This window comes from Vulpes lagopus, chromosome 20 (assembly GCF_018345385.1).
Source record: "Vulpes lagopus strain Blue_001 chromosome 20, ASM1834538v1, whole genome shotgun sequence".
In the NCBI taxonomy this organism is placed as follows: Eukaryota; Metazoa; Chordata; class Mammalia; order Carnivora; family Canidae; genus Vulpes; species Vulpes lagopus.
The window spans coordinates 5,110,430-5,130,238 of NC_054843.1; the positions used below are offsets into that span (position 1 = coordinate 5,110,430).

The window sequence follows — 19,809 nt, forward strand, 5'->3', positions numbered from 1 at the left end:
AAGAATGCACACACATGCACATAATCACACAGGCACACCCAAGTACACATGAATGCACACATATACCAAAATATAGACCCTTCTAGCCACCTATGGCAGTAATCCCTTTGAGAATAACACTCAAAACCTTCTTCTTGGAAAGGAAGCAAGCCATCAATCCCATTCTCTTCCTATCAAGGGATCAGAATTTAGCACTTAGAAAACACTTTCCTTTTCCTTTTTTTTTTAATTTTTTAATTTATTTATGATAGTCACACAGAGAGAGAGAGAGGCAGAGACACAAGCAGAAGGAGAAACAGGCTCCATGCACCGGGAGCCCGACGTGGGATTCGATCCCGGGTCTCCGGGATCGCGCCCTGGGCCAAAGGCAGGCGCCAAACCGCCGCGCCACCCAGGGATCCCTTCCTTTTTTTTTTTAACCTAAGCTGTCAAATTTCTAGATAATGTGATGGACACAGCCATTATATTATTTACCAAATCCATTAATATTTCATTTAGAACCTATACAAGTGAAATTTATTTTTAAACATGTTTCATTTATTGCTCAGACATTACGAAAACCACGTTGACATGGCTGGCTCTTTAAAATCTCTATAATCCCAGCACCCTAATGGTGATTTGTTTTGCTTTGCTTTTCCTTCTGGTCCTTGCCTATATACGTACATATGAACTGCTCTTCAGCCTTGGTGGAATGTAAATCTAGGCAGGAAAACGAGTCACGGATGCAAATATTAGCTAGAGAAAAAATAACTAACATTATAAGCCCTTACAATCTACAAAGGACTTCCCGTGTGTTTGATCTCTGCAGCTTCTCTGTACGGAGGAGGCATCACCATGGTACCCACTGAGGAATCAGGCTCAGAGTATAAACATGCACGGAAGTTTATAGTTCACAAATTGGAAGAGCCAGAACTCAGTCAGCTCTTCTGATTCCAAATCCTGTGCTATTTCTGCACGACACTCTCACAAGACCTTACAGTAAGGCTCTGGGTGACGGAGGTTCAAGGGCCATGCCAAGGACAGCTCTAAAGTCATGGTTCTCACACCCTGACATGCAGCCAGATCTCATGGACAGTTGTTCAGGCTGCCAGCCCTAGGGTTGCATTTCTAGAAAGTTCCCAGGTGCTGTTCTTGCAGCTGGTTCAGGAGTCACTCTTGAAGAACCACCATTGTCGACAAATTAATCACAAAGATTGATAGTGAGACTGCAAATTTGTGTAGCTATTTTTGTATTGTCTCATAAACCTAGAGAAATACGCATACCTTAGCTTTCTGTATACATTCCCTAAAGAAATTCATGCATAGGTTTCCAGGGTTCATATACAGAAATGTTCATAGTCATGTAGAATCTGAAACTTCTGAAATAAATAAACCACAGAATATTCATACAAAGAAATATTATACAGTAATGAAAACACCTGCAGGCTCTCTCTATATGTTGTAGATACCAGATAAACTAACACAGAATAAAAGAAGAGAGACACAAAACAGTAGAGATGCTGTGATCCTATTGTATAGACAATTCAAGAACAAGCAAGATTAATTCAGTTGTTCCTGGATACACAACCAGGTGGGAGTAGTCTAAGCTGCCTGTGTTGTAATTCTAGTTCCACTGCTTACTACCTGTGTGGCCTTGAATGAGTCATTCAGCCTGTCTTTGCCTCAGTTTCTGCACATGTAAAAATCAGGGTAAAAATAGCACCTACCTCCTAGGGTTGCAGTAAAAGTGAAAAACAGATAAAATTCTCAACATAAGGCTTAATATATGTTAGCTATGACTATCATCATATTTATTACACCAGATGTTTTTCAAAGGGCATTTTATGTCCTTGAGACTAGCACGACAAGTGAAAAAGACACACAGGGAAAAAAAAAGTATAACCAAAAGAAAAAAAATGTTATAACCAAATCCAGATAAGCAAGTTAACAAAAACACAGATCTATTTGTGCAAGCAAATGAAAACATGCATTAGGAGCCAATCAAGAGGGCTCTGTGGGATGGATATTGACACAGGATGAAGAGCAAGTGGTCAAAATGGCTTCAAGGGGGTCACTTGGATGGCTCAGCGGTTGAGCATCTGCCTTGGGCTCAGGTCATGATCCCCGGGTCCTGGGATCAAGCCCTACATCGGGCTCCTCAGGAGCCTGCGTCTCCCTCTGCCTGTGTCTCTGCCTCTCTCTCTCTCTCTCTCTCATGAATAAATAAATAAAATCTTTAAAAAGAAAAACAAAAGAAAATGGCTTCATGGAAAAGGCAAAACATCACAAATTGAAAACAGGGTGGGGATTGCAGGGTCAAAGGCAAGACTGATGTCCTGGGCATTGGCCTGTCTCAGACAAGAATCTTTAGGTGAAAGAAGCCCCTGGGGTGCCCTCGAGAGGGAGGAGGTGTGATCTCCACTGCCAGGGGACACTGCCCGGCACTTCAGGGAGCCACAAGGCAATATGCTGTTGCAGCAGATAGCGGCAGAATGTGGCTGAGGCCACCACCAAGAGTGTTGGTAGGAATAATGGCTTATATTCTCTCTCTGTGCCTCTCTGTCTCCATGAAAAACAGCTGAACATAAAACATTTGCTCAAAAGTTAGAACATGGCTTTGGACCCAACTATTCTGTGTATCCATCCCCAAGCCACCGGAAGCAGCTGGTTCTGTTTCCATGGAGACATCTTGCCTTCCAAGAACTGTGTCCAAATATGTAAGAAGAGGAAAGGCTTGTGTGGTGGAGAATCTGTTTGCCAGCTCCCACCCAGGTTGTTGACCGGCCTAGGATCTTTGCAGGCTGTTGGCCAGAAACTTCCATTCCTCGTGGTCCTCTGCAGCCACCTGTGTGTCCTGGTGATGTGACTTGCTTCCCTGGAGCAAGTGATCACACACACACACACACACACACACACACACACACACACACACACAGGTGCTCCAGTGCCCAAGATGGAAGCTTCCCTCTATAATCTAATCTGAATTATTTACCAGTCCTACTGCCAGATACCACTGCTCACGTGGACCAAGGACCCTAGTAAAATATGGGAAGGACTATTCAAGGGTTTGCAAACCAGAATGTGGGGATCCCTGGGAATCACCTTGGCGGATGCCCAACACCACTGATTTTTTTTTTCTCACGAATATTCTAGACCTCATCCCATTTTGCATGGCAACACAACCTATTTTCTTACGTTTTTAGATTTACTTTATACCATCGCTGTCAGCAGGAAATCAAAGTCGATTTACTATTGTCCTTCTTCCTACCTAATTACTAGGAAGTTTTGTTAGGTAGAATGTAACATCAGTGTACATGGCCAGACAGGGAGGGAAAAAAGGGGAAGAAATGTCCTGCCTATCTCTCTGTGAATTGGTGGGGAGGGGGGGAAGGAATACTGTTTTTAATATCTTTTGGTTAATATTCACACTTGTCTTGCAAAGTAAATCAACTTTCTTCTAATAATGTCACTTGAAACAAGTTCAGAGTGACTATAATATGAATCCTAAATGTTTTCTATCTTTGCCCTGACACATTTAATCATGTCATGAGGCCCTGGCCAAGCTGCCAGGAAGTAGAGCTGTTGCCACTCTTGTTAAAGTTTAACATCAAATACAGCCCACTGTAGCTTGGAAACACGGATTTGATTAATGGTTATAATCAAAGTAACTTCATTATGTAAGCGTAATAACCCAGCCAAGAAGATATTTTAGTATGTGCTAAGAACTTATTAATTCCTGGCTGGAGAAATCATTTTCTTTATGGGGATTAGAGCTGCCCAGTAGGTAGCCTTACTTGCTAAAACTTTTATGAACAATAAGTATTTGGACAGGAGGAATTTTTGATTCTGCAGCAGTGATAATAGCACTTTGTGTTTCTGCAGGGCCTTTCTTCTGACACACTCAGTGGGTTCCACTAACATAATCTCATTAATCCTGATCACAGCCTCAGGAGGCTGGAGGTCTCATTGTTCTTACAGATGAAGAAATGGAGATGAAGCTGAGAGGCAGGGACCCCAGACAGAGAAAAAGCCACTCAGCCTTTGAAAGCCTTGAGAAGAAGCGGGCACAGAATTGGAAACCATTTTCTCTTGCAAAGTGCTGTAGGTGTTTTCAAGAATAATGACCATAGAAGCGTTATTCGCAATGGCCAAAAGGTGAAAGCCGTGCAAAGGTCCATGGATGGATGAACGGATAAACAAAATGTGGCATAAACACACAATAGGATGTTACTCAGACTATAAAAGGAAGGACATTCTGACACACGCTATGACATGGATGAACCATGATCACATTATGCTAAATGAAATAAGCCAGTCACAGAAGGACAAACACTGCAGGATTCCACTTCTATGAGGTCCCTTCAGGAGTCAGATCCATGGAAATGGAAAGAAGAATGGTGGGTGCCAGGGACTGTAAAGGAGGGAATAGGAGTTAGTTTTTAAAGGGGACCCACTTTTAGTTCGGGAAGATGGAAGAGTTCTGGAGACAGGCGTTGGTGATGGTTGCACAACACTGAGTGTGCTTAACCTCATTGACCTGTATGTACACTTAGAAGTGGTTAAGATGGTAACTTTAGGGGACCTGGGTGGCTCAGTGGTTGAGCGTCTGCCTTTGACTCAGGTCGTGACCCTGGAGTTCTGGGATCAAGTCCCACATTGGGCTCCCCGCAGGGAGCCTGCTTCTCCCTCTGCCTGTGTCTCTGCCTCTCTTTCTGTATCTCTCATGAATAAATAATAAAATCTTTAAAAAAAAAAAAAGATGGCAACTTTGATGTTAGGTGTGCTGGGAGGACATGTGCTTGCTGTGGCTGGAAAGTGTGACTGTGGGCTTCTTGATGGCTCCAGGTGATGCCAGGACAGGAACCATAATTACACAAATTACAGTGAAAGATAATGTTGTCAGGTTGTATTGTATCAGAAGGGATTAACCACTTTTCTCATTAGGCTTTGCCCTGTGTGCATGCCCTTCATCATAGCAACAGAGAAAAAGAAGGCCGCTGGCTGCACATCTTCCAAACTGTGGCTGGTTATGCCCAAATCTTGCCCAAGAGACTGCCTCCTTCCAGCTTCTTTTCTCCCATCAGGTGACTAGAGAACAGCAGTGGCTGCCTAAAAGGCTGAGTACACATCACCTTTCAGGGCCAGCATCTTGGGTATGTGATAAGTTCAGTGGCATGAGCCCCTGAGCTCTCAAGAGCCCTATACTTGGGGTTTAATGTTCTTCAGCTGCCCTCTTGAGATTCTTAATACTTTGTCTTTACATTTGTGTTTGTATGTGAAGTCTGATGGAACACTGGAGCTTGAACTAGGGACTTAGAACCTCAGCTCCAGGATCATCCATCTCCCACTGCCACCTATCTCCTGGTTCCCCCATTCTCTGAGCCTCAGGCTATCCCTTCCTACAATCACCCATCAACAATCCCCAATGTCCTCCTCACCCGGAGACCTTAGGGTGTGTTGGAAGATCAAGGTCATGCTCCTTAGAGCATCTCCATTCCCTCCCTGCCTGGGGTTGGCAACACCAGGAGCTTTCAGAAGGTGACTCAGAATACCGTCAGGATCACGCTTCCAAGATCCAAGTATGATGGTCATTCTGGTGGAAGGTGGACCTGGCAGCTGGTCTGGTGCACACATATGCATGCCAAGTCCCTTGCTTTATCCAGATGCCTGGGAAGGCCGGCACTCGGCCAGCCCCAAGCCCAAGGGAACACAACATTAAATAGAAAATGTAAACCATTATGACATGTGGGGAGAGAGAGACCACACAAGAATGAAAAAAGCTTTATATTTTAGAACTTGAATGCCACCTTTTTCCTGCTTTTTGAACAAAGGGCCCCACATTTTCATTTTGCTCTGAGTCCAGAAATCATGTGGCCAGTCCTGCCAAGCAGTCTCAAAAATACAGTAGGCTTACCGGAGGGATGTTATTTTGCAGCTGAGGAACTGGAACCATCAAAGATATCATGGAGAGTCTCTCCCAAATGGAGAGTCTCCCCCAAATGAATCTCCCCCAATCTGGATCTCCCAGATCCAGGGGCTTCCAAGGATGCTCTGGCTGCCTCATACCTTGTGTTCTGAAGAGGGCCAGCCTCTGGTTCTCCACTATGGCTGGACAAAGAGACCTTGCACTTGGATTCAGGAGATCTAGGGTCCCCTTTTGGATTTCCCATTTACTTCCTAGTTGCATGGCTCTAGGCTTATTACGTCCCTTGCCCGATCCTCTTTTAGTATGGGTAAATGGAATTAAGAATTCCAGGGAGGGCAGGGTGGGGAGAACTGTTTATGCTAGATATTAAAGAAGATAACTTTGCTGCATTACTTTCATGGTGAAACTGATGTTTTAAAAATCTTACAAGATGTGGACATTGCTGCTATAAACATCGGGGTGCATGTATGTTAACTAAATTGAGTTTAAATAAAAAAATTTAAAGATGCTTTCTAAGAAAAAAAAATCCTACAAGATGAAATAGATCATTGGATTACGGGTAGGAAAGGAGTGCAAAGGGCATGTGTTCCAATGTAATCAGCCTTAAACCCTCTGGTTCTCTGTGTCCTTGCTTATAAATATAAAGGGGAGAAGATGCTAGATATTAAATGAATCTTAGCATTTGCTTCCACTTTATTTTCTCCCACTTCAAGATAGGTATTTGTGTATGGTTCTCTTGGATCATCTGCATGGGCATCTGTTAATATAAATTTAAATCCCATGAACCTGCTAAAAATATTATTTCTACATCTCTCACACACATTTATAGCAAAATTTAGAATCTACTTAAAATGAAGCTTACAAATAGATCTTGGGTCATTTCTATGGCCAGAATGTCTATCCCATCAGGTTGTTACATGGGTTAAATACATGTGGGGCTTATGAGAAAGTTTCCGGCATAAGGTCAGCACTCACACAAGTTAGCTATTGTTGTTGTTGTTGTTGTTGTTGTTGTTGTTGTTGTTGTTGTTTTTGTTGTTAGAGAAAGAGAGAAAAGAAGGTGAGAAAATTAAGGAAGGAAGGTGGGAAGGGGAATAATGGGGCAGAATGGGAAGGAAAGAGACAGGAAATGCAGAGGAGCATGAGAGCTCTCAAAGGCTCGAGAGCTGACCCCACAGAATTGTTGCAGCCCAGGCTGTATATTAGGATCACTTGGAGAGCTTCAAATAAACCAATTCCTGAACCCCACCCCCCAGAGACTCTGACTCAGTTGGTCTGGGGTAGGACCTGGGCACTAGTCTATTTTTAAAACTACTCAAGTGATTCCTACTCCTGAGATACAGCCCAGGTTGAGAGTGTCTGGTCCCATTCAGCCCCCTCTAGGGAGTCAGGAAAGACAACAGAGGCCCAGGGCAGTCAGTGGTTCTTCCCACTCATAGCATGTCCTGGATGGTGTGAGGTTGGGGTCCAGGCTCCTTGCTCCGAGTCCCCCTCACATGTCGCCCTCTGATATGATATGTGTGAGAGTGGCACCAGACCCCAAGTTGTATCCGCAGAGTCCAGAGGAAAGCACGTGCAGTGGGTCTCCACCCCGAGCAGCGGAATTCAGGAAGAGGGCTGCCGTCTTAGTGCCTTAGTGTCTTAGAGATATTCGGGATGCTCACTGATTCATGTTTTCAGCCAGTCTATTTTAAGATAAAATAATGAAAATTCTGCATTCAGTACATTTTGATTGGCTGATGAGAAACACTGAAATAAATTTAGACTCAAATCTGTGCATGAAATATTCATTGTGGAATCCAGGCAGTGGGTATATGGCTGTTCAATTTTCCATATGCTTGAAATTTTTTCCAGTCAAATGTAGGGGGCGAGTTGTAGGAAAAAGTACTTGAAAATAGTACCTGGGTGGCTCAGTCGGTTGAGCATCCAACTCTTGATTTAGGCTCAGGTTATGATCTCAGGGTTTGGGCATTGAGCCCCACAATAGGCAGTTCCACCTCTAGCACTGAATCTGCTTAAGATTCTCTCTCCCTCTGCCCTTTCCCCCATCTCTCTCTCAAAAAAAAAAAAGAAAAAAGAAAAGAAGAAAGAAATATTTGAAAAAGTGGGTTTGAAACATGTGTTCATATCTGAGAACATCTACCTCCCTGGCCCTCCCAACCATAAGCCCTTTGCCCCTGCCTCTGTTTTCCAGCTTGGGCTTTGGGGCAACCTTGTTGCTGTATCCTTGGACCACACCCTCTTCTGCTGCCTCTGTTTGGACAGAGTGAAAGACTGAGGGACTCCCCCTTCCCCAGGAGGCAGGGCTTGCCTGCTCAAACATGGGAAGTCCTAGGCCATCAGGAAGGTCAGCCATTCTCTATTGGGATCAATATTGATGATGGTAATGGTGGTTTTAGGATAGGATTCAAATCTAAGTCAGATCCTGGTTGACTCCTTTCCAGGGCTTTGACACCCACTTCTCTATTTGGGTTTTCTCTTCTTAAAATGAAGGAATTGAACCAGGTGATCATGATGGGCAGGTTGTCTAGTTAGAGATTATCCAGGCCGCTTGTATTTTGTTTTGCTTCTTTTTCTATGCTAGTTCAGCACAGCTGGGGAGGGGAAAAAAAGAAATAAAAAAATAAGGGCCCCTAGGTGGCTTGGTGGTTGAGCTCCTGCCTTTGGCTCAAGTAGTGATCCCAGAGTCCCGGGATTGAGTCCCAGGATCAAGTCCCACAACGGGCTCCCCACAGAGAGCTTGCTTCTCCCTCTGTTTCTGTCTCTGCCTCTCTCTGAGTCTCTCATGAATAATTTTTTTTAAAAAGAAAAAATGTATTAGAATCGGTTTTGTGCCATTAAAAGACCAGAGTAATATTTGGAACTAATCTTGAATATCAGTGGTTTATTAATATAAATGTCCACCCTCCAATATCCCTGAGTTGAGAAAGCAACATATGCATCCCCTCTTCACCATATCACCTCCCGAAACACACAGTGATGTGCTGTTCACACTCATAGAGTTTACTGTTATGCATTAAAGTGGTTATGGCTCTCAGGTGAACTCACCACCTCCTCAGTGTCCCTGTATTATGAGAACACGCCTTAAAAGCATCAATGTGGTGACACACTCCCCTATGCTGTCTTCTGATCAGTGTTAAACAGCAAAACCTGTTGGGGGTGGAGAAAGGGAAGAGAGCCCTGACTTGCAGTGTTTGCCAATGTCTGTGGTGTAAATCCTTCCACAGTTGCCAATTTCACGCTAAATAGGTCACATCCCATGAGTGCGTGTTGAGCTGCAGTGTTCATAGCTTTCCCTGGCCTGTGGCAGTGGCTGCACTACACCCCTGCATCTTTCTGCTTTGCAGAAAGTAGGTCAGGTGATGCTCCCTTGAGCCATAAGAACGCAGATCCTGAACATTGAGATACTGTTAAATGATAATCATGGTTTATGAAGGAAATTTATAAACCAATGTTATTGTGATATAAAATGGCACCTTCCTTAGTGGGTAATTTTGCAGGGGAAGCACACAGCACACAGTTTCTGAACAAAGCTCTCTTGGTCTAGATTTCCTTTGCCCCCACCAGCAGGGTTTGCCCACAGCCTCTGCGTGGTACCAATCCCTGTTAAATTACCCCATCCATTTGTCATGCTTCCAAAATCCTTGCAAAAAGCCTGCTCGCTGACATGTCATCTCATCTCTCAGCACCCATGACCATGACAAGTGGAAAGGTCATACCGTCAAACATTAACATTGCAAGGAGCCATGATAATGATCCATTTTTAAAAAGCCTTTTTGACGATTTCTTTACAGGGCTGAAAAGATTTGGGTGGGATAGGAGAACATGGGCCGGTCAGAACATTTCTGAGTTTTTTCACCAGACCTAACATACCTATTTTGGTGGGACACTCTTCCAAAGGAGAAATGTGAGTAGGAAGAGAAGCATCTTTTGCAGTGTAAGATGGGCAAACCACGAACAAGCCAGAGATTGACTATTTCATCAAGGCATGGTTCCCATATGGAATGCAATTAAGCTTTTCCTTATGAGGAAAAGGAAAGAACAGAAAAAAAGCCCTCAGAGTAACATTGCATTTTTCTTTTTTTTTTTTTTTTTTTTTTTTTTTTTTTTTTTTTTTTTTTTTTTTTTTTTTTGGTTCATTGCATTTTTCTTAGGGAGCAATAACATGTTCTTCCAGTGGATAGTTTTCAAAGAAGTAGGAAGTTACCTCTGGGCCAACAGCAGCCTTCATAGTACATAGTGATTTGCTCCCTCGCATAGTATAAGGTAGGGCAAAACCCCTTTATTTCAGAATGGGTTCACTCTCAGAAGAAGAAGTGATAAAATACCATGGACCTGCCAAGTCCTCATGGGAAATTTCTCTGTTTTATTTTTTTTTTAATTTAAATTCAATTAGCCAATATATAGTACACCATTAGTTTCAGATGTAGTTTTCAATAATTCATCACTGCGTTTGGGATCCCTGGGTGGCGCAGCGGTTTGGCGCCTGCCTTTGGCCCAGGGCGCGATCCTGGAGACCCGGGATCGAATCCCACGTCAGGCTCCCAGTGCATGGAGCCTGCTTCTCCCTCTACCTATGTCTCTGCCTCTCTCTCTCTCTCTCTCTCTCTGTATGACTCTCATAAATAAATAATAATAAAAAAAAATTAAAAAAAAATTCATCACTGTGTTTAACACCCAGTGCCCATCTCATCACGTGCCCTCCTTCACGCCTGTCACCCAGTTACCCCACCCCCCCACCTACCTCCTCTCCAGTGACCCTCAGTTTGTTTCTAAGAGTTAAAAGTCTCTTATGGTTTGTCCCCTTCTCTGATTTTTTCCCATTTAGTTTTCCCACCCTTCCCTTACGGTCCCTTTCACTATTCTTTGTATTTCATATATGAGTGAAACTATATGATTATTGTCTTGCTCTGATTGACTTACTTCACTCAGCATAATACCCTCCAATTCCATCCACATCAGTGCAAATGGTGGGTATTCATCCTTTCTGATGGCTGAGTAATGTTCCATTGTATATATAGACCACATCTTCTTTATCCTTTCATCCGTCAAAGGACATCTCAGCTCCTTCCACAGTTTGGCTATTGTGGACATTGCTGGTATAAACATTCGGGTGCAGGTGCTCGTTCGTTTCACTACATCTGTATTTTTGGCGTAAAGACCCAGTAGTGCAATTACAGGGTTGTAGGGTAGCTCTATTTTTAACTTCTTGAGGAACCTCCACTGTTTTCCACAGTGGCTGCACCAGTTTGCATCCCCACCCACAGTGCAAGAGGGTTCCTCTTTCTCTGCATCCTCACCAACATCTGTTGTTTCCTGACTCATTAATTTTAGCCATTCTCACTGGTGTAAATTGGTATCTCATTGTGGTTTTGATTTGTATTTCCCTGGCGACAAGTGATATAGAGCACTTTTCCATGTATCTATTGGCCATTTGTAGGTCTTCTTTGGAGAAATGTCTCTTCTTGTCTTCTGCCCATTTCTTGACTAGATTATTTGTTTTTTGGGTGTTGAGTTTGATAAGTTGTTTATAGATCTTGGATACTAGCCCTGTATCTGACATGTCATTTGCAAATTTCTTCTCCCATTTTGTAGGTTGCCTTTTAGATTTGTGGACTGTTTCCTTCTCTGTTTTCATTCTCTGCCAATTTACCAACTTCTTTTTCCTGCCTGGCAGCAAACCCTCCCCATTGTAGCCCTTCTACCCCCAAGACACAATGATTTGCTAGCATGAACTGGTTTCTAGAACCCATCTCTGCCACCAGAGTTCCTCCATTCTGTGTTCTTCTCAGGAGGCAGCAGGAATCAGGCTCCTAACAGATGGGAACAGGGGGGTCATGTTTCAAAGCTCAATTATATGTGAGTTTCACAGTTTCTAACTCATGTTCCCCAGCTCTGAGAGGACAAATGAGAAGTAAGTATATTTTTCTTCTTGGACCCACAACAGATTTATTCACAGTTTTGCAAGGTCACGTTTGGTGGCTGTGGGATCTTTAATTATCATGATTTAGTACTTGGCTCTTGTGAGAGAAAAAAAATCTTGGTTAATGGATTTGAGCCCAAACTGAAAATGTTTTTAGTAAAGAAGCTTTATGAAGGAGATGTGCCCCAAATCCTGAGCAGACCACAGACTCCAAACTAAAGTCCACATTTGTTCCTCATCTGAAGATGCCACCTACCTTCAAGGCATGAAGAGATAAGTCCCTGCCATCAGAGATATGGAGATGCCATCAGTATATGCTTAATGGCACTGACTGTGCTGTTGGCTGGCTTCGTGAATCTCTCAACAATCATTATCTCCCTGTGACAAAGAACAAAATGGAGGCACAGAGTGGTTAAGTGACTAGGGTCACATAGTGAGCAAGCAGCATGTCTAAGATTCACACTCAGGCAACTAGCATGTTATATGGGCTGATGATAACCCAACCTACAACAACAATTTTGCAACTGGGGATCACTTTGGAAACTATATGTGCTGTACATTATATCTTTTTCTGCAAAGCCATCCAGTAGAAATCTTTTTTCTTTTTCCAATATAGACCATCTGCCATATTCTCCCAAAGAGCCAAGACCTATGATTAAGGTCAGCTCAAAACAATTCTTACTCTCCTAGTATAGAAAAAGCAAAGATAATAATAAAGAAACATAATAGTTTACTTCCTTCTCACATAAATGTTTTCTGGAGTGAGGCAGGCCAGCTTGTACATGATAGCTTCGTGGTGTCATCAAGGACCCAGACTCCCATCTCCAGAGTCATCTCATATTTGGAGATGACAGCTAGCACTCAGGTATTAGATCCTGATGTCAGGCTGGCACAGGAGGAATTCAGAGAAAGCCCAAAGGGATTCCAACCAGCAGAGCTTGCCTCCCAGGAGACCTAGATGCATTATTGCCTTGCTGTCAATAGTCAACTATAAGAAAAACTAGGAAAACACATTCCATTATTCAGGTATATTTTTAATAATGTCTCTTCTTAAAAACTGGGGAAAAATGGAAAATGGGCTTCCAGAGGCAACTGGAAATTCCTGCTCAGACAACAATCCATACCTACTGTCTGCATTTCAGAGGGTCCAATAAATAATAACCCTGAATTCAGAATCAAGCAAGAGATAGACATAGGAGAAGGATGATTTGATCTTAGCTTTCTGGAGACTGTGTGTTTGCAGATGCTATACTCTATATTTAAGGAGGCTTAGCCACCCAGTCCCTGCCAGAGTTGGAGACACACACATCTCTTGCTTGGGGGCATCCTCTTCCACTACAGGAAGTTTATAGATCAGAATATGTGCCCTCGGCCAACAGATAACTGGGAGGGACTTGTCACACTTATCGGCTCCTCCCTAACTCCCAAATAAGACTAGCCACTGCCCCTCCATTCAAGAGAGGGGTCAGGAGTGTTGCTTTAATAGAAGATTCCCCCACATGGAAGCATAAGAAGCAGAGGGCATTTCCTCCCAAAATCACCTGCCCATTTTGACTGCTAAGACCTCACTTTTTTTTTAAAATGATGTTCCTGTTTTGTTTTGTTTTGTTTTGTTTTTAATTTCTGATCTGCAGGTTTTTCTGGATACATCCAACCATATGCTAGGAAATGTTTAACCACCAGATCTCCAAAAAAATGTACAAATAATAATAAAATATACTCAGCATCGTCAATTCCATAGAGCCAATTCCTTATCATAAAAGACTTTAATTGCCTTTCGATGAACTTAATGCACTGAGCATACCTGAATACATTCTAAGTAGCCAGTATCCCACCACTGAGGACATCATGCCAAGAGTCCATGTACTGCTAGCCCTGCCAGGATTCAACAGGTGCCCCTGATTCTTTCTCCAAATCTCTTGGGGGAATGCAGCACTACCACCTTCCTTACTTGGATATTTTTTAAGAGAAGACAACGGAGAGATGTGAGTTCATCACACACCTTCACATGAATAAAATGTCCACACAACCAACTTCTCTTACCCTCTTGGACACATAAAATGTTTTTTTTTTTTCTATTAGCCATTTTGGAAAGAGATCTTCTCAAATACTTGAAATAGTTCTATCTCTTATTAAACAAACCACACCAGGACAGTTTAACATTTTCTCAGTGGTTGAGGATCATCATTTGAAAACCCATGATGATGGTCTTCTGGGTGTGGAGAATGTTGAGTGCAGGGTGAGGGGAAGAGGGACTCTGTGTTTGCCAGCCCCAAGCGGTCCTGGCTACTATAATCTTGAGGTGTGTGTTGTTCCCTCATCTTCTCCCATGTTGGGCTCTCTGGCATTTCTGCTTTTCTTGGTGGCTCCACTGTGGCAGCCTGCTGCTCTCTCCAGGGTAGGTTTTAATCTGCTATAGGCGGGAAAGCAATTTAACCATATTCATCTGTCCTGCATATAAACAGGAAGCGACTTTGAGAGAGCATCTAAAGCTTTCTCCTACTGCTAAAATGTTTGCGTTTAGATATTTTAGGGCTCTTTTGGATTTCTTAGACATAGTTTATGATTGCTTCATCTTTCCCACAGAGAATTCCCATAATTATATTTCCTACAGTTGAGGTTACTCAGGAAAGAAATGCCACTCTAAAGGAAACTTTCACTTTATGTTTAAAGGGAAAGTGATAAGGAGATGCATCAGAAGAGCCTCACAGGCTGGTCTGGCCTCTCCCCATAACTGTGTTCAGTAATGTGGTTCCCAGGGCCATAATGAGTGGGCATCACAGTGAAATGGACAGGGTGGGTTGACACACAAGGCTCCATGCAAGAAAGCAGATGTTCCACCACTGCCCCAGGGCACAAGTATTCAGTGCTCCTGTCCATTTCCCCTTTCGTCAAGGTGTGAGCTTTCCCTTTCAACTGTCCCTTCCACACATGGGATGTTCACACCCCACACCTCCTGTTCAAAGGTTTTCAGCAGCATTTAGAACCCTTTGATGGTGGATGGTGCAAAGTTGCAGGTGAGGGTATCAGATGAGAGGGAGTGATCTACTCTGCCCTGCTCCCTCGGAGACTCCCCAGCCTCCTCTCCTACAAAGGGTGCCCTTGGAGAGGGAGGGACACCATGTCTCCCTTTGGCCCCTCCCAATGGAGTGCCCATTCAGCCTTCTCACTGGGTGACTATCAGGAACAGCTAATGGAGCCCTTGAACTCCTGGGGCTTTAGCCCCTTCCCCCAGTGGGGTGGGGGATTAGAATACATTGCAAAAGTCCCCATCTGACATTCCAGGCTCACAGCTCAATGGACCCTTCTCATGCTGCTCCTCAGTTGCCACAAGAAGCCTTTTGTTCAATCTCAGAGAAGGAAGGGCTTCAGCCCCTGTGTTTGCTTAATCCTCTAAGATAACACGTGTCAACCTCTCCTGGAACCTTCCTCACCACCATTCCGCTCCTCTGCAGGGGCAGCACTGTGGTGGCCATGGGGTTTCTACTTCATGGGGTATCAAGCTGGTGCCCACCTCACAGCTTTACCCTACATGTGGTTGAAGGGGAACATTCCTCTCCCACACCATAAACTCTGAATCCTAACCACTCCTCCCCCTTCCTCTTCTGTGTTCAGTCTTCTGACACAGAGATTGTAAAAATGGTGAAGCCACTTGGGAAGACCGTGTGGTAGTTTCTCAAAATGTGAAACATAAAATCTCCATGTGACACAGCAGTTCCTCCCCTAGGGATCTACCTGGAGAAAGTGAAACCATAGGTCCTCACAAGAATCTGCACCCAGATATTGCTAGCAGCATTATCCATAATATCCCCAAAACAGAAACAATAGCAGTGTGCACCAACTGATGGATGAGTAAGCAAAACTTGGAAATCCCATGACTCAGCAACAAAACAAAGAGCTGATACATGCTGCAGTATGGATGAACCTGGAAAATACACTCAGTGAGAAAAAGCCAGACAGACACAAAAGAATACCTACTGCAGGATCCCAATTATAGAAAATGTCTAGAAAATGCCAATCAAAAAGGAGAGAATGTCCATCAGTGGTTGCCTGGGACAGGAGTGGGAAAGGACTATGAAGGGGCAGGGGAATCTTCTAGGGTAATGTAAATGCTCTAAAACCTGATGTGGTGGTAATCATACAACTCTATACACTTGGGTTGGGTTGTAATAGTGTGTGTATGCATGCATGTGTGTTGGATAATGTAAATATGCTTGTGTTGCCCCCCCCCCAATTCATGCCCACCTGAACCTGAGAACATGACTTCATGCAGAAATAAGTTATTTGCAGATATAATTAGTTAACATGAAGTCATAATGCATGAGGGTAGGTTCTAAGTCCAATGACTAGTATCCTTATAAGAAACCCATATGAAGACAGTAAAACCCTCACGGAAGAACATGATATGAAGTAGGGGCAGGGTTGGGATTGATGCAGCCACAAGCCAAAGAGCAGCAGCAGAGCCACCAAAAGCCAGAAGAGGCAAGGAAAGATTCTTCCCTAGAACTTCAGAGGGAGCACAGCCCTGCCATCACCTTGATTCTGGACTGGCCTCCAGGAGTGTGAGAGAACAGATTTCTGTTGTTGAAAGCCACCCAGCTCACCCTGGTCTGTTAGACCGCCCTAGGAAACTAACACAATATTAAAATCCATTCAGCTCTATATACTTAAAACAGGTGAATTTTATGGTATGTAAATGAGACCTCAATAAAGCTGTGGATCAAAATTAAACTTTTTTCTCGAAGCAGCTAGAGGAAGTGAGTCATCAGGACCAAAGGCTCACTGGTCTCACTGGTGCCAGCCTGGCTGCCTCTCAGTTGTTCTGGAAGAGGAATCATACCACAGCTGTAGATAAAACACGGGACTCACAGTGCTGCTTTCCCCCAGTTTGTTCTCTCTGTGCCTCCTCCTCTCTGCCACAGACCTGCTGACGGTGTGGGTTCTCCTGTGGGCGTCCAGGCTACAGAGCTAGGAGATGTTTTTACTCGTTATGGCTTGTCTCAAACCATTCCACTCCTCTGTAGGGGAAGACAGGACCCAGGGCATGCCAGTCCTAAAAGATTTCGTGGTGTTTCTCTGGTCACCTGCCCAAGGAGCAGTGGAGAGCACACAAGTGTGAGCTCGATTTAGAAATCAGGCAGGGCCTTTCTTCCCATGTTGGTGGACATGAGGCATAAAACAGGTAAAACATATAGATTGATTCCGGTTATTTTTCAAATCCCCTCGGTCCTTTCTGAGAGCATCTTATTCTCTTCTCGTGTTTTTTGAAACTCTTTAAACATTTTGCCCATAATTATTTTATGGTCTCTGTCTGATGATTCTAGCATTTGAAGTGCTTGGGCTGATTCCCAGTCACAGCGGGTTGTCTTCTCATGTGTTTTACACTTTTGGTTTGTTAGCTCATGTTCAGCAGAAGTTTATCTTGGAGAATTCCAATGGGCCTGGATGGAGTTTGCCTCCCTCCGGAGCGTGTTTGTGTTTGTTTTGCTAGGATCTTCGGGCCTGTGGCCAAAGTAGGATCACCAGCATCTTGACCCTTTAGCAGGACACCAAGTCCAAATCTATGTAGAGTCAGCCCAGCTATGGATTCTCGGGGGAGACCTTTTCTTCTTCACTCATAACACAAGTCAAGGCAGTTTGCTTCTCCCTTTGCCAGTGTGGATTTTGTTGTAATTGTTGCAAGTACTTGCTCTGGAGATGGAGCTTTTTGAGGAGTCTGGTTTGAAGAGCCAACTTTTAACTCCCTGCCTCTCAGGTAGTCAGGGCACCAACATCCTAATACCTCTGGTCTTTGAACATCCATTTCTGTTTCTGGCTCCTGGGATTTCCCTCACTTTCTTATAAGCTCAGTGTGCGTTTAAAAAGACGCTCGTTTTGTGCTGCCCTGCATTTCTAGGTGGTGTGTGGAATGGAGCAGGGCCTTGTGTTATCCAGCATAGTGCCAAGAATGAAAGTCTTTGAATTAATTTTGAAGTGGAAGAGCAGGAACTTGAGAAGTTCACAAATAAAGCTTTCTGTTTTCTTGGTAAATTGGGGTTGAGGTTCCTTGCCATACATTATGGGAGAAGGGTGGGTCTGAGGTCTTCAGCTGACTGTGATAGTTTGTAACAACTGTGGAAGATGGGCATATCTCGAAGTCACCTCAAAGAGTCATCAGCAGAGATCAGAGCCCCAACCTAAGTTGATTAGTAAGGTTTCAGAGCCCCACAATTGAAAATGATAGTTAGAAACTGTCATTTAATGGGAGCTCCCTCTCTGGTCTATTCAGAAGAAAAATCATTTTCCTGGGATCCCTGGGTGGCGCAGCGGTTTGGCACCTGCCTTTGGCCCAGGGCGCGATCCTGGAGACCCGGGATCGAATCCCATATCAGGCTCCCGGTGCATGGAGCCTGCTTCTCCCTCCGCCTGTGTCTCTGCCTCTCTCTCTCTCTCTGTGACTATCATAAATAAATAAAAATTTTAAAAAAATCATTTTCCTATGTGTCCTGGGGGACATGGGCTATGCTCCGTGACCCGCAGTGGGCTGGGGACACATAAACACTCACACACACACACACACACACACACACACACACACCCCAGATATGAAATCCTGCAGCAACTACTGAGTGAGTGAGCTGAGGGCTCATTGCATCAGGTTTCACTTTTCTGCCACCTTCCCTCTACTCTGTTCATGATTCCCACTCAGCGGTCCCTTGAATACATTTTATTTCAGAGAAACACCTCTTTAAGCATTATGGTGGGGAAGTCAAGAAGGCTGCTTTGCCAAATAAGTCGTGTCCCTCTTGGGTTTTCAGTTCCTGCGATGATCACGTCCTATCCAAACACAACCCTGGCCACTCAGGGTCAGAAGAAAGAAATGAGCTGTGCAGCCCATGGCGAGAAGCCCATCATAGTCCGCTGGGAGAAGGAGGACCGGATCATTAACCCCGAGATGGCCCGTTACCTCGTGTCCACCAAGGAGGTGGGAGAGGAGGTGATCTCTACTCTGCAGGTAAAACGCGGTGAACACAGCAGATCAGAATCTAACTTCATTGGCAGCATAACCCTGTCCTTTCACCTAAGTGGGTGCATGTGGGTGATAAACAGCAAATAATGTTTCAGAACTTATTTATGAACAACCATGTCTCTCTGGCTCTTTACAACAATATTACTGAGTAGCCTGCAAAAATAGTGCTTGATCTTGAGTGTTATTAAGAATAAAATGATGATGAACATGCTAGGGAACACAACTCTAATAGAAAAAAATGGGAGGAATCAAATGACTTAATGACAGTTAATCCCAGAGGAATGACATCCTATGCCATGCACCTGTTTTAACAGCCTGCAGAAAGAAAAATTAGATGGGCTTTAGAAGGGAAAATGTCTGGCTTTTTTTTTTTTTTTGGAAAAATCCAACCAACATAAAAGCTTTTGTCCTTCATATAAGATCACAAAAGCTAGAAAAAAAATTATTATAGCCCCATATTTTTTTAGTACTATTGGTAGTTAACTGAGCGGTGTTTTTAGTGGGGGAGAAATGATGCTGCAGCACACATGGAAAAACAGTCCCTGTGTTTGAAACACCGATATTGATTCACATGCAGGTCCAATCCTGGGGTCCTTCTAGAGAGAGCTCTAATGAGGGTCCTGTAGGACCAAGCATTTACTGCAGGATTTATAGATCTTCTTTGGGCAGGGTTGCTTTGGATGCTCTAAGGGCACACCATGAGAAAAAAAAATGTGTATGTGGAATATACATCAACCTGACCATGGCATCCTACATAAATTACACATCCAACTTAATGACCTGGCAGCTGACAGTGATAACGTACATCGAACCTGTCCATCCACACCCTTACAATCGCACTGAAATAATTTGCTCTCAGGGGTGTGTGTGTGCACGCGCGCTGGGGGTGTAGGAAGGGTGGGAGTGGAGAGATGTGTTTACAGACAAAAGCCCTTTTAGTTATTCTTGCTCCATGCTACTGGATATGATGGA

General features: G+C 43.8%; 1 protein-coding gene across 1 annotated transcript in view; it reads left to right on the forward strand.

Annotated features, from left to right (window-relative positions):
- Positions 1-19,809, forward strand: part of DSCAM (DS cell adhesion molecule) — a 310,241-nt gene that overhangs the window by 155,672 nt on the left and 134,760 nt on the right. The window contains exon 10 of the mRNA XM_041734699.1: positions 18,626-18,822. Coding sequence (XP_041590633.1) covers positions 18,626-18,822 — 197 coding nt within the window. The remainder of the gene's footprint in view (positions 1-18,625; positions 18,823-19,809) is intronic.